Source organism: Gallus gallus, chromosome 3, assembly GCF_016699485.2.
Source record: "Gallus gallus isolate bGalGal1 chromosome 3, bGalGal1.mat.broiler.GRCg7b, whole genome shotgun sequence".
Classification (NCBI taxonomy): Eukaryota; Metazoa; Chordata; class Aves; order Galliformes; family Phasianidae; genus Gallus; species Gallus gallus.
The window spans coordinates 67,343,408-67,357,765 of NC_052534.1; the positions used below are offsets into that span (position 1 = coordinate 67,343,408).

The 14,358-nt window shown below is 47.8% G+C and overlaps 1 protein-coding gene across 1 annotated transcript in view; it reads left to right on the plus strand.

Annotated features, from left to right (window-relative positions):
• Positions 1-399: 399 nt before the first annotated feature.
• SCML4 (Scm polycomb group protein like 4) overlaps positions 400-14,358 on the plus strand; it is a 34,031-nt gene continuing 20,072 nt past the window's right edge. The window contains exons 1-4 of the mRNA XM_015284549.4: positions 400-605; positions 4,225-4,354; positions 6,410-6,610; positions 9,917-10,111. Coding sequence (XP_015140035.2) covers positions 405-605; positions 4,225-4,354; positions 6,410-6,610; positions 9,917-10,111 — 727 coding nt within the window. The 5' untranslated portion in view covers positions 400-404. The remainder of the gene's footprint in view (positions 606-4,224; positions 4,355-6,409; positions 6,611-9,916; positions 10,112-14,358) is intronic.

A 14,358-nucleotide genomic window follows, 5' to 3' on the forward strand; every position in this document is an offset into this window, starting at 1 on the left:
CAGTGATCCTAACGGCTGCAAGAAAGTGCCTTCATCAGCTCATCTGCAGGATGCGGGGTAAGGATGCCACTGTGGGATTCACTGTTAGCCACCTGCAATAGAGATCTTGCCACCTGATGCAGCTCCCTGCACTGTACTCACAGTCAGCAGGGAGAACTGGGCATGCCTGGGGGCTGGTCTCACTTTGGAGCAGCTGAGCTGAAGGCGGTCAGTGCATTGCACCAAGGAGTGCATGCCCGTAGCGTATTTGTCACTGCTTTATGGTCCACAGTAAAAGACAAAATGACGATGTGAGGAAACGTGCTACTGCTCGGTGTGCTGATGAAAAGCCATGGAACGAAAAAACTGAGTAGAAAGCTCTTTTCTTCTTTCTCCCCGCTCCTGGCTGACCCACAGCTCCTGAGATGAGCCACTCACCGCCCCTGCCCACCCTCCGGGACCCCGCAGCCATGCCGTCCCCCCGCATCGCAGGGCGGAAGCGAGGCCGGCCCCCGTTGCAGCCTGCACCCATCAAGGTGACCGTCCAAAGCCTCTTCTCTGCACCCAGCGGGGCTCTGCCGGTCGTAAAGATCCCAAAGAAGAGAGGGAGGAAGCCCGGACACAAGGTAGATATGTGTTTTTCACACTCCTTCTTCCCCCCCTGCTATTTGTGATAGGTTTTGCCCTAGGATTCCAGGGGAAATGCGGGAAAGGAGGCAGCTTTGTGCAAGTGTTGGGTGGAGAAAGCAAGAGGAGCTGCTTCCTCTTCCACCCTACTAAAAAAAAACAGAATACTTCTAGTTTTTTGTTGCTTTCTTTTGTAAAACGTGGCATATGGAAATACTTACTGAGAAAGTATTGTTTGCTTCAGTATTAAGTTAAAACTTCAGGATGGAAACATCTGAATTGATTTACTTCAGTCACTTGCGGTTACCAACGCTGTTATCAGTGATGCTGGGTCACTTGTAGGCTCTCTAGATTAAAACTGTTCAATTCTGGTGTAATAACACTGCGGAGATGTGGTGAAATGGAGCCCTGAGTGGTTTGCCAGATCTCACTGTGACCCTGTGCGTGGTGTGTCAGCAGCCTGTCCGTCCATTTGCAAAGGATCTGTAACGTGAAAAAATCATGCTGGTAGCACATTCTGCTCCACCCCAATCACACCCCTCCTCCTGTGAGAAAGCCTTTTGCCCAACACCAGTCTGTGCACGGGAGAACCGGAGAGGAAGGCTCAGCTTTGCTGTGGCGCTGCCATGGCGTTGTGCTCTGGATCACAGTGTCAGGGCAGTCGGGCACTGCCATCGGGATGATGTTATTCCATGGGGAGCGGCAGCTAGCAGCAAGAAATGCTATTCCAATTGATGGCTCAGGGTTCTGAAGCAGACGCTCGAGGAGCTCTGTCTGAGCACGAGTCAAAGATTGCCTTTTTGGTGGGGAACTGGAGCTTGATTTAATTAGCTCGCTAATTGTACAACTTTCAGATGCCGTGGGACTTAAATGCACTTTAAAGAATGACCATGGCCAAGTGGCAGGCAACCAAATTCTTTATAGCAACCCGATAGCCGAATTATTACAGAGCAGATGGAAAAATACTTCTGAATTTTTAGCAAACGAGGAATTTACAGCCTAGATTTAAATTTATTTTGACCAAGATGTGAATACCGTACATTTTTAATCACATACTCTTTATAACCAGATGACCCATTGCCTGTTTTCATAGATATTCAAGCAAATGTCCGCGTCCTCCTAAACTGACATCTCACCACGCTTCACCTCAAAGCAAAGCTGCTTTCCCCACTCACCTGTTTGTTCTTTTTTGCAGACTCAGTTATGAAATTTCACTAGCTCTTTCTCCAAGAATCATTTTGTACCTGATGCCAGCTGTTTGCCAGAGAATCACACAACCGCAGAGTGGCTTGGCCGGGAACAGACCTCAAAGCCCAGCCAGCCCCAACCCCTGCAGTGGGCAGGGCTGCCACCCCCCAGCTCAGCTGCCCATCCAACCTGGCCTTGAGAACCTCCAGGGATGGGGCACCCACAAGCCATAAAACACTACATTTTCCCTAAGCACAGAATTCTTCCTGGGATTCTAAATCTGGTTAGGAAGAGATCTGTCCAGCAGCCCTGCCTAGTAGTGGGAGGATCTGTCCCTGCTCCTTGCGCTTCCCAAGCAGTGCTGCTGCAGGGTGTGTGCGGTGCTAGAGGGCATCCAAGTAACAGGCAGCAGAACCTGGAGGGGGGAGGACTGCACCTGGGAAATACTATTGCCCATCTCCCTGCTCTTGCTACAGGATGACAGGAATACCAGCTCTGCTGACTGCTCCATGTGGGTGTGCAGGGCATATCAGAAACCCCGGGGCTCACCAGAGTCACCCCTGTCGTGGTGGTTGAATACTCAGATCAGCACACAGCCTGCATCAAACAGATGAATACCCACATGGTCTCTGCCTCTAATGCACAATGACTTTGCCAAGCAGACATTCTTGTTTTCTCCCCTACAAGCTTCCTCTGGTCCCTTTTCCATGGTCAGTAAGACCAGGGCTGTTGTGTGGTGTGTTTTAAAGCAACCATTGCCTTTTTTATCTCATGCTGTATTCAGTCCATTTATGGCATTTGGCTTTCAAAAGCCAGTTTGAAAGCCTTACTGCAAGGAATTCCCAAAGTGCCCTGGCTTCCCCATCTCTCTTTCTCTCTTTTTCACCACTTCTTTCGCTTCTATCTGCACATTCTCTCTATTGCCCAGCTCTCATTTGGCTGGTGGATTGGGTTTCTGATAGAGAAGAGCCAGCCCAAGAAAAGACACCTTTAATTTAAATACCTGGATCAGCACTTAGTGAGACACAGGGACTGCTGTGGGTTTCAGTACCCAGACGGTATTTTAGCTGCGTTCACTACTGTGCTGTCTCTTGTTATCAGGCATTGTTTAATTTTGATCAAATGAAGGCATAGTCTCTTCTACCCCTAATAAAAATGGCATTTATCTGTACCCAGAGGCTGAAGAGCACGTACGGTTGCAATTATGTTTGCAGTAAACCTCTCACTACACCAACAGACTGCCAAGAAGGAGCTTGCAAGCTGCTGAGTGTTGACAACGCTTGCCTTCTCTTTCTTTGCTCTCAAACAGCAGCCTGCCTGTGCCCCCAGCACCAGGTACCAGGTGGAAGAAGCTGCTGCGCACTGGCAAATCTCTGCCTCCACCGGCAGCACACTGGAACCCCTGCTTGGGGCCACTGAGCTGTGGGCACGGGGACAAAGAGCTAGGGGGCAAGTGAAACAGCTGTTTTGTTTGTTTTGATGGATACCATCCCTGTACTAGCTACCATGATACTGAAAGCAAGAGAGACCCTAAAGTCCTCTTACAGTGAAGCCCTTGCTGGGATAAGCCAATACCTGGGGAAGGACCCAAACTCCTGAAGATTTAATAGCAAAAAACTCCCTTTGGTGGTGGTAGGCCCAGCAGCCTCCCCTCTCCCGTCCTCCATTTCCTGTTCTTACTGTCACACTGACATAGCAATGCTTGTTCTACGTGGTTACAACCATAAATCATGAACAACATAAATCTTTATCCCAAATAACCTCTGTTCTCCATCAGGACTACTGGAGGTTTGGGTCTGTAGCAATGGTCTGGCTTCATTTCTACCTAAAATACATGGTGATGTTGTGCTGTAAATTCCCACTGTTTTTCTTCTCCGAGCCAAGCTGTGGGTCATGAAGATTGCTGAGTGTAACAGTGCAGCAGTTGTTATTTACTGTCGGGTAGTAGCACACTATGGACCACGGTCTGAGCTTATTTACACAGGTGCCAACCCAAAGGAGCCTCGTGGTGCCGCTGGATCCACAGAAGTTCTACACCCCCATAATCGGGAGCAGAATTTAGCCCTGAAGTATGATATGGATAAAACACCCATGTCTCCCCTGTTGTGAATCACTGGGAATTATTTACGCAGGCATGAAACAGGTTGTAAAATGCCATTGCTCTGATTTGTTAGAGCGTTACGCCCAATTTGCTCAGGTGTAAATAACTGCCCCATGGGTGGCATAATATTTGCATCCCATAACTGGAAGTGTTGCTGCCTGCTGCAAATCAGCCCGGCTGTGGGCTCCTGCCTCCTGCCAGGGCAGAGTTCCCGGCCTGCGGCTGCAAATTGCTCCCAGGTGGGAGCTGCTGGGGAGGGACACATGCAGAGCGAAACTGGAATATCTGGTGTTTGTTTTTGTTTCCCACACAACTGGGGTTTTTTGCAGCTGAAGTCTCGTGTCCTGATGACTCCCCTAGCAATCTCTCCACCAAGAAGCACGCCAGAGCCTGATGTGAGCTCAATCCCACAGGATGCAGCCACCGTCCCCAAATCGACCACCCCACAGGCTCTTACAGGTATGTGGACTGAAGAATGCTGCAGCAAGGGGGTGAACAGATCTCACAGCTGGCAGCCAGCTGCTGTGCTCTTCAGAACGAGCACAGCTCGTGAAAATGGGACTTTTCCAAATCAGACTGATTGGCAATGACACACAGCAGTGCTGTCTTGCAGGACTATGCTTTGACAGTGCCAAGTTTGGCAGAGACCTTGGGCCCATTCTTCTTGAAATGCAGATATCAGCATCCTATGGACACCACCATTTTATGCTCAACACTGTCCCCACCGTCTGTGTCACAGTGACCAGACCTAACACCGTGTGAGCAGGGCGTATCTCTTGCCTCTATGGGAAGAGAAGGGCAAAGAGGGAGTTAACCAGCACCTAGACCCCAGTGGTTCACAGGAACAGCAAACCTGTTCATTTCTGATGGTAGTCTTACTCCTTTTTGCTTATCAGAGCAGAAGGAACATAGGTCAATGCCTTTAAACTGCTGTAAATGAGAAGAAAATCAACAAGACGGTAGATATACCCTGAGATTTCAGCAGAGAAATGGATTAGATAACATTAGGTTCTAAACTAAACATATAAATCCCATTATTTCTTAGCTGGGATGCACAGAGGAGAAGTTTTCCATCTGCTCTGGTAGCAAAATGATACTAAGCATGGCGACGATAATAATATATTCTATTCTCATTTGTCCTGTCACATCTGAAGGCTACAGAGTGCCAAGCAGCATCTCACATTGCGCTGCACTGCAAGATGTGGCTGGTGCATGAAGGCTCTGGACAGATCAGGGATGAAGGGTCGGAGGTAGGCCCAAGCTAGCAAACCCGGTGAGGCTTGGCACCTGGCGAACTTCACCTGACAGCCTCCTGCAACCCATGCATGCTGCTGCTGTCCCTGGGTGCGCTGTGCCTCGTCTTGCTTGGTGCTTTGAAGGTGCACGGTGCCATGTAACAATAATTATGATGGCTATTATGGCCCTGTTTACCCAGGATATACTGCTTGAGCCCCTTCTGCCGCTGGGTGAGGGATGTGGTGGCAGTGTGTGCTGTGACAGTCGCACTAGATTTTCATTATGGTGATGCAAACTGTAAATTATTTCCAACTTTACGCAGCTGTCATCATGTCCTCTGCATTGCTTGATGTTTTTTTGTCACATATCTGATTTCTGTCAGAGGATAATGTTATATTGTCTGAGAGATGACAGCTCCAGTGCACTCAGCCAGCTATTATAATACATCTCACTTTAGCCTGACTTCAGGCTGTGTCTCGGTCGCCTGTAGTTACCACAACACCAGCTCTGTGCCTCTGAGATGTGGTTAGCCCCAGCCAGGCTTAAAGATGCTTACACAAGCACAGGGAGAACACTGATTTTTTGGCTATTGCAAGCAAGCCTGATGGCACTGAGAAAAACTGCCTACTCCACCTTGTGGACCATACTGCATCCCTTGCAGATGCCTTTGTGATCCCTGTGGGCTTGGTGCTGCAGGCAACAGCTGTCCCATTGGTGTGGTGCAGCATGCAGGACATGGGGGGTCAGGAAGGGTTGGACATGGAGGGTCAAGAACCTCACACAGCCCGTGGTGTAGCACTGCAGCACAGTGCGGCCCCCTGAAATCACCCTCCAGAAGCCAAAGCTTGAACCAAAGTCTCATAAGACTAAGCTCGGAGCAATGTTTCTCAAAGGGCATCTCCATGAACCAGCCCAAAAAACACACAGGAAGAAAAAAAACAGCAGAACACCTCAAGGTAGAGTTTAGCTGTTGCTGAAACACCTTGGCTCATTACTATCCTTCACTCCCTGGGCCCCTGTTCTGCTCACCAGCTGGGTGCATGGAACTCCTTGACCTCAGCTTGTCCTCATCTGTGACTATGAGCAAAGGCCCAAGCTTCACTAACTTCACTTGGGCAACGGGTAATTAGCAGAGGGAAGCCTGACTGTGCCATCACAAATGGCAGTGATTCATGAATGAAAGAGCTCATGAAATTAATAGAAACACATAAAGCTAGCATTTGCTGGGTGCTCTGAGGGCCGTTTTGTAATAACCATGTTGGGATTTTGTGCCCACAGTCTGCATTTACATCAACAAGCAAGCTAATCTGGGGCCGTACCTCGACCAAAAGAAAGTGCAGCAACTGCCAGAGCACTTCGGGCCTGAGAGACCTTCCTCAGTCCTGCAGCAGGCTGTTCAGGCTTGCATCGACTGTGCACTTCAGCAAAAGACTGTCTTCTCACTCATCAAGCAAGGCTATGGAGGAGAGATGGTGTCAGGTACGGCATTTTTGTGCAGGGGTGGGAGGCCAGTAACAACCCCAGGGGTTGGTACTGGGTTCACTCATGTTTAACAACTCCATGGATGCTCTGGCTGATGGAGTAGAGAGCCTCCCCAGTAACCCCAGTAAATTTATGGATGACACCAAACTCAGCAGGGGGCTGTGCTGCCACCCAAAGGTACCCCAACAGCACAGAGAGGGGCTGACAGGAACTCCAGGGGTTCAGCAAGGAGAAGTGTGAGGCTGCACCTGGGGAGGAACAGCCCCAGGCACCAGGGCACCCAACTGTAAAGCAGCACCAAGATGCTGAAGAGATCTGGGACATCTCTGCTGTGAGGAAAGGCTGAGAGAGCTGGGCCTGCTCAGCCTGGAGAAGAGGAGGCTCATCAGTGTCTGTAAATACCTGGGGGGGGAGGGTGCAAAGATCACATAGCTTGGCTCTTTTCAGTGGTGTCTGGTGCCAGGGCAAGAAGCAGTGGGCACAAACTGGAGCACAGGAGGCTCTCTCTGAGTACCAGACAGCAGTTCTGTGCTGTGCATGTGATGGAGTGCTGGCACGGGCTGCCTAGAGGCTGTGGGGTCTCTTCCTCAGGGGTTTATAAAGCCACCTGGAGGGCCTGGGCGCCCTGCTGTGGGTGTCCAAACTCAAACAGGAATTGGATCAGATGGATGCTGAGATACCTGCCAACCTCAGCAATCTTATAATGCTGTGGGTTGCGAACAACTGGAAAGCGCTTGAAGCCTTATCGTGATCCCTAACATTGCCTGTCCTAGCTGCCCCATTTACATTAACAGGATGGCAACCAGCTTTGGACATCACTTCTGCTTGTGTAAAATGAGCTGCTGCACCAGTGTCAATGGGATGAAAGTGAAATGTGCTAGTAAGGAGTGTTGCAGCAGTAACTCAGAGTAGGAGCAGGGCTATCTTCAGAGCTCAGTGCTCATTGCTCAGGCTACAACTGTAGCAGAGCTTTTCATGCAGTCGTACAGTGAAGAGCAGCACTGGAACCCTGTGTGAGGTTCACATGTTGCTCTGAAGGAAAGCCACAGGGTTCAGCTTTTGATGTATCCAACTGCAGGCCCAGAGCTGAACCTGCTTTCAGCTGCAGGAACTGCAGAAGTCCTGCAGCAGCCTCCAATGGAGCATCACTAAACAAATACATCAGAGGGAACCAGAGATCAGAGGGAATTTCCCAGGAGCTTCTCACCTTCCCGGAGTGACACTTCTCACTGTGTCTAGATGACCTCTCATGTCCCATGCTGAGGCCTTGGCCTGTCTCTCAGACTGAACAGGGAATTGTTTTTAATCACTTCAGGAGATTTGTGTCACAACGTTGTTTTGGCATATGGGGATGCAGTGGAAATGAAACGGTGGGAGTGTGGGAACAACGCTCTCTGAAGAGCTGCTGCAGCTGAGTCAAGCCAAGCGCTGTGAGCTCCAGCAGTTGTAGCACTTGTACAGGAACCACACACTGTGGAACAGCACGTCAGTGCTGCTTCATTCCCTCTCCTCTAATTCTCCTATGCTCTCCCTAACTACAGGTGTGGGAGTATGCAAAGAATGACACAGATTTGGTCAAAGAAACGTGAGACTGGAGTAACTTAGTGCAAAACTTCACTGTTTTCTCCTGGTTCTGTGCTGCATGTTTTTCATTGCAAGCAGGAAGGTCACACTGTCACCAGGCCTGACACATGCTTTGTTCTGAGCATTCTGTGACAAATGACAGGCCTGACAAATGCTTTTGTCTCTGAGCTGGCCTGGCCTCAGGTAGCTGAGTTAAAGTCACCTCGCCAACATTGTCCCAAACCTCTCACCTCTTCTGGACACACAGGAGGGATGATGGCCCTCTGGTCGTGGTGGAGCTCTGAGACTGCAGCTCTCTCCCATCCCAGCAGCAGCACAGGCAGCCATCATCTTTCTATGGCTCAACTCATGACTCCTCAGTCAGATGTGGACTGCAATCCCGTATGGTAGCTCAAACCAGCAGGAAATCTCAGAAGCTATTCTGAAGATAATGAGCCTAAGACTAAAAACTAGACTTACTAGTAGTGACCGGAGGATGGAGGACTAGAAAAAGCCTTCTGGGTGGTGAAGTTCAGGCAGCCATATCACATAGTTCTCCCTGCAAACTTGTTGGCACTTGAATGTGTCCTGCTACAATTGGTCCTCTGGGTCTGCTGTGACCCCTCCACCTCTCTGGGGACCTGTGCACTCTTTGAATTCTGGCTAAATATATTCCTTCGTCAGCTTCACCCAGGAATCTTAATTTCTTTGCTTTCACTCTCGAATTCCACCTTAATGTATATCTAGAGAGTGGTTCTCATCCTACTGGTGCTCACCAGATCACTTCAGGTTTCTCCAGGACTTGACAGTCCTTCCTCTATCCTGGAATGTTTTGACCAGCATCTCCTGGAAATCTATTTATATTTTTCGTTGATGTGTCAGCTGGGTGGCTCGTGGGCATCTCTGGTGAGCTTGTCCCATCTTTTTCCCTCTGATCGGATCCTGTTGAGCTTCTCAGAAAAACAAACAAACAAACAAAAAAGTATATATATATATAAATATATGTATATAGCCTTTATTCTTAGTATTGTATGTCCAATTTTCAAGATTAGCCAGTCCTTTCTGTGTGACATCTGTGTCCTCTTCTCCATTGAAAACGCTTTCCAGCTTGCAGCATCAGCAGCATGTTCTTGTGCCAGCCCTTTCCTCTTGAGCACAAGGGCTGTCCGACTGGCAGAGCCTGTAGTCTTCTCCTCACTCACCTCTCACACACTGTGGTTTCCACTTTAATGAAAGATTTCTCCTGGGTTAAGGAATACCAGATGGACCACCACCACCACCACCCCTCCCTTGCCTATATGTGCAGTTATGCCACTAAACGAAGACTCCTGATTTAGTCAGGCAGACCACTCCTCAGCAGAACCCTGGTACCTTTTATTCTGTTCACAGCCACATCTTTAATCCTCATCTTCTCATTTTCTTTAGAACTTTGGGAATTGCATTGTAATTGCCTACTTTTGATCATATAGTGCAGTTTTCAGTTGGATGCCTCCCTCACATATCCTTGCACTGCCATTCATACCAGGCTGCATTTTTCAGTGCTCCCAGGGAGAAGTGATCTGGGTCACATGAATTCAGCTCCTTAAGCTCTTCTAGTCTGTTTTGAACTTCAGGTGGGGTGATTGGGTAAAATACTTTAAGACATGCAGACAAACATTAGTGTGAAATCTTCTTCCCTGCTCCCAAATGATAACCATCCATACCTTGCTGGGTATTGAGTCACTCTTGTTTGCTTTCCAGTCTCAGCATTTTTTGAGGGGAAGCAGCACCTCCTGAACCTGCTGTCAGTGAACAGCATCGGGTATGTCCTGCGCTTCCTGAAGAAGTTGTGCCGCAGCCTCCTGTGTGAGCACCTCTTCAGCAATCAGCCCTTCCAGCAGTACGGCGCCATGTCAGAAAGCGTGGAGGTGTACGAGGACAGACGTATCGAGGCAGGTAGGCTGCCCTGTCAATGTATGCTCCAGGTTTGATAGTGCTGAAGAGATGGCTGGATGTGCTAGAGATATGCTAGAGCAATGCAGGTCCCTGGGAGATCTTTCCAGGGGGAAGCAGCACACAGATGCACAGTGTCTTTCCTGCTGGCTACAGAAGAAGTTCTTAGCTGAGAACCACTGTGTTGAGGAGCCTCAGCATTGACAGGGACGATCTTCTGATTGTTTTATGCCTCTTCAATCACTCTTTCTAAGGAAACAAGGATTGTGTAGCCCCATTGTCCCTGTTTCTACTGGTTTTCTCCCATAAATTCTGGCCTCCTCAACTATATCTGGCCCTGGGGTAGAAGTTTCAAAGGAACTGAAAGAGAGGTACGAAGTGATGGTTTCAGTAGCAGGACCACCCCAACTTAAATTATTTTGCTGCCTTTCGTTAACAGTGATATGGGTGCTAAGGAGGCACACTCTCTCTCGTGCACTCAGTTACGTGTTTTCATGTCTACAATGTGAGAAAGGTGTTTTCATGTCTGCAACTGCATTCCACAAATTGCTTGTTTGCCGGGAATAATTGAAAGGTGTACATTACACACTAAAGCTGAGAGAGGGGTGTGCGCATGGGGCAGAAATATTTCAGTGCAGAGAAATCCAGCTGCTACTCTTAAACATCATGGAGGAAAAGAAGGAGCCAACAGTGAAAAGCAATGTAATTTTGCATTTGCTTTTGCTTTTGCTTTTGCTTTTGCGTGGTGATGCTGTATATGATGAAAGGCTTCATAGTTTCTGCCATGGCTGACACAGCCTGAACATGTCCCCCTCCACCATTTCACTGCAGAAGTGAGTGTTGAGACATGAGTGCTGAGAGTCGGGTTCTGCCATCACACAGCTTATCCCAGCCTGGCTGCTGCCTGTTTTTTACTCCAGCAGGTTATCATTAGCAATGTTGCATTATTGGTTGCAAGGCGTGGAAGATGTGGCACTGGACCCCAGGAGATTGACTCCGAGGCTGCTTTTCTTGCAGGCAGATAAACAATATTCCTATTCCTAATGAAAGGCTGTACTCAATAGCACTGGAGCCTGAGCCTCTGAGTCTCTGTGAGGTGTTGCATTGCCTAAATCTCCTTCCCTCCTCCCTGGAAGCCAGAATTTCTCTGCAGCAAGGTCAGCACAGAGGCCCCTCTGCTTCACCGAGCAGGGACAGGGGCTCTACGCAGTGGCGATAATGAAGGACAATGGGAGGCCTTTGTGCAGACAGGTCTGAGAGAGCCTCAATTGGAACAGATCTTGCATGGAAGGTGCAGGGCCATAATAAAGCACCACGGGAAGCCATGCAAAGCAGCCCCATTTTTCATTGTGTCTGATTTCCAGCTCATAATCGAGATGTTCTTTTCTTTAAAACCATGTGCCTTTCAGCCTCTGTGTACCAATGAATTTAACACATGTATTGACTTCGGTGCAGTTACTCTTGATTTACACTGGCAGATGTGAAAGGCGAGGCCGGCATCGTGTCCAGTCATATTAATTCACTTACACCATACAGGAGCCACCTTTTAACCTTGCCCTGCAGCGCATGCCCCTGAGCCATTACTCACCTGTGCTTGCAGTCAGCTGCCAGATGTTAATGGCTCACGTGGGCCAGGTGGGATTTGTTGATGCATGCGTATATCACTTACAGTGATGTTGACATGCCTCGGAGCTAGCACCCAGAGCCTGTGTCTGCAGTCAGCCCTGCTGACACTGCATCACCCTCCCTGTGCCTGAGTTAATAATGCCTCTTGCAACATGTGCCCAGACCCCCTCCCACAGTCACAGAATCACAGAATCATTAAGGTTGGAAAAGACCATTAAGATCATCTAGTCCAATGGTCATCCCATCCCCACCATGCACACTAATCGCATCCCTCAGTGTGGCATCTACATGGTTCTTGAACACCTCCAGGGATGGTGACTCCACCGCATCCCTGGGCAGCCTGTGCCAATGCCTCACCTCTCTGAGCAGAAATTTTTCCTAATATCCAACCTGAGTCAGTGGCTTGGCACATCTGGGGACAAACCCACCCTGCTGCTCTGTCTTCTGTATGGTATTGTCAGCTGTGAGGTGATGTAGAGCTGTGAAAACAATTTGTGGGAAGCAGCTATGGGAGGGACTTGTCCAGGAGATGCCCAGCCTCAGGTCTGCATCATAGTGAAGTTTGAGATGTCACCTGCCCCCATGGCAACTGGATTCAAAGCACCTTAGACCTGCACTGTAAAATTTTCCATAGAAGTGGTAGTGAATTTTCAGCTAAAAAGACAAAGTCTCATTCAACTGCAAATAATTCTTCCAGTGTGCTGGGGCAACATGAATGAGAAGCCAGCAGAGCAGGGATCTTGCTCAGTGCCCCCATTCACACCCTCTGCAGTCAGCAGCTAGAGACACCCTGCTACATCGCCAAATTTTTGTGTCACAAGGTGTGCTCCTCCTATGTGCACGTACAGAAAAGATGGGCTGAGAAGTGCTATGTGCACTACGTGAGTGTGAGCAGCAGGCAAGGCACCAGGCTAAGTGCAGGAGCTGGGTTTATCAGCGACTTTCCCACTGACTGCATGAGCAAGGCACCCTTCCTTGCTGTGCCTTTATTTGAGCATCTGTCCAACGACAGCAGCAGTTCTTGTCACCGTGTGCAAAGCCCTTCTAAAACTGCTAGAAGAAAAAGAATAACATGGTAGAAAACTACATATTATTACGTTCAATATTGACTGTTCAAAGCACCAAATAAACAGCAGCTCAGAAATTTCAAGCCCTGAGAGGACAAGAAAAATGTTGTCTTTCCCCTTTCAAGTACTGTGGCTTGTTTAATCTTGTCTCATTGCACGCTATGAGGAATGGTGCTTCTGGCTTCACAGCACATGCAGAATAAATGGCTTTTATGGCTATCAGTAGCTTTGGATCTCTTCAGCATTTAATTACCTGCAAAGGCCATTTATTGCCTCATATATTCCTCTGGCATGAACATTATCCCTTAAACAATAAATAAAATACTAAGGTCAGACTTAAAGAAGGAAGCACAAACCATCCAGCCATGGTGAAATCTCAAATTTAATATCGGCTCTTCCTCCAGCAGCCAGCCCAAGGGCAAGTCTCCTTCCTCCTGGCTGTTGTACCTCCGGAGACATAGAATCATAGAATCACAAAATCGCTACGGTTGGAAAAGACTGCTAAGATCACCTAGTCCAACTATCAACCCATTATCACCAACCCACTAATCCATGGGTGCCAACCTTTTGGCTTGCCTGGGCTGCATTGAGCAAACAGAAGTTGTCTTGGGCCGCGTATAAAATGTGCAATACAGTTAATGAATATAAGTAAAAAAACTACTCTTAATGTATTTTTTATTGAAACATAAAAAAGCAGAGAGCAACAAAAACATAAACCTGGTGAGATATTTGACCTTGCTTTTGTGAAATCAGTGAGTCAGTGTCTGGTTTGATGGCAGTGGCTGCAATTCTTTCTAAGTTCTCGAGGTGTTTGTCAGAGATTTTTGATGAAATATTACTCTTCCTGTACTTCATCCTTGACAGTAATTGTTCGCAAATGTTTGTACTGCCAGAAAGTGACAACACGAATATGGCATGATTGTGAAGTGGTAATACAGGGCTTATAAAAGCCTAGAAAAGAGATATGACCAAATTTTTCTTTGAGTTGGATGTTTGATTGCAACTCTATGTATTCCAGTTGAAAACTCACAGGTAATGCATTTATACTGACTGAAAATGGAGTTGCAAATATACCAAAACACTGATGATTTTTTTTTGAAATCTTGAGACCTATTCTCAAATTCTTTTATCAAAATGGAAAGCACAGCTTCAGGTCTTTCGCTGTTCACAGAACTGTGTTTAGCCAATGTATCAAAATGCATAAAATTATTTGCCACAACTTGAGATTGCCCCAATTTAAGTTTCATTTCAAATGCTGTTTTGGTTTGAAACATAGCACAAATAAGTTGATTTTCAACTTGAAGGTGCATTTAAATGAGTGATCAAATCATGGAATCATAGAATCGAAGAATGGTCTGAGTTAGAAGGTACCTTTCCACCAAAAATGCTGTAACTGTGAGCCGTTTTTAGTCTTCACATTCTGGCACAGGTTTTACTTTCTATTCCACAAAGGACATGATTTCATTTCACAAATCACAACAACTTTCTAGCATTTTATCCCAACTTAGCCACCTTCCTTCAGAAAAGTCAATGACATCCCCATAATCAGCATCCACA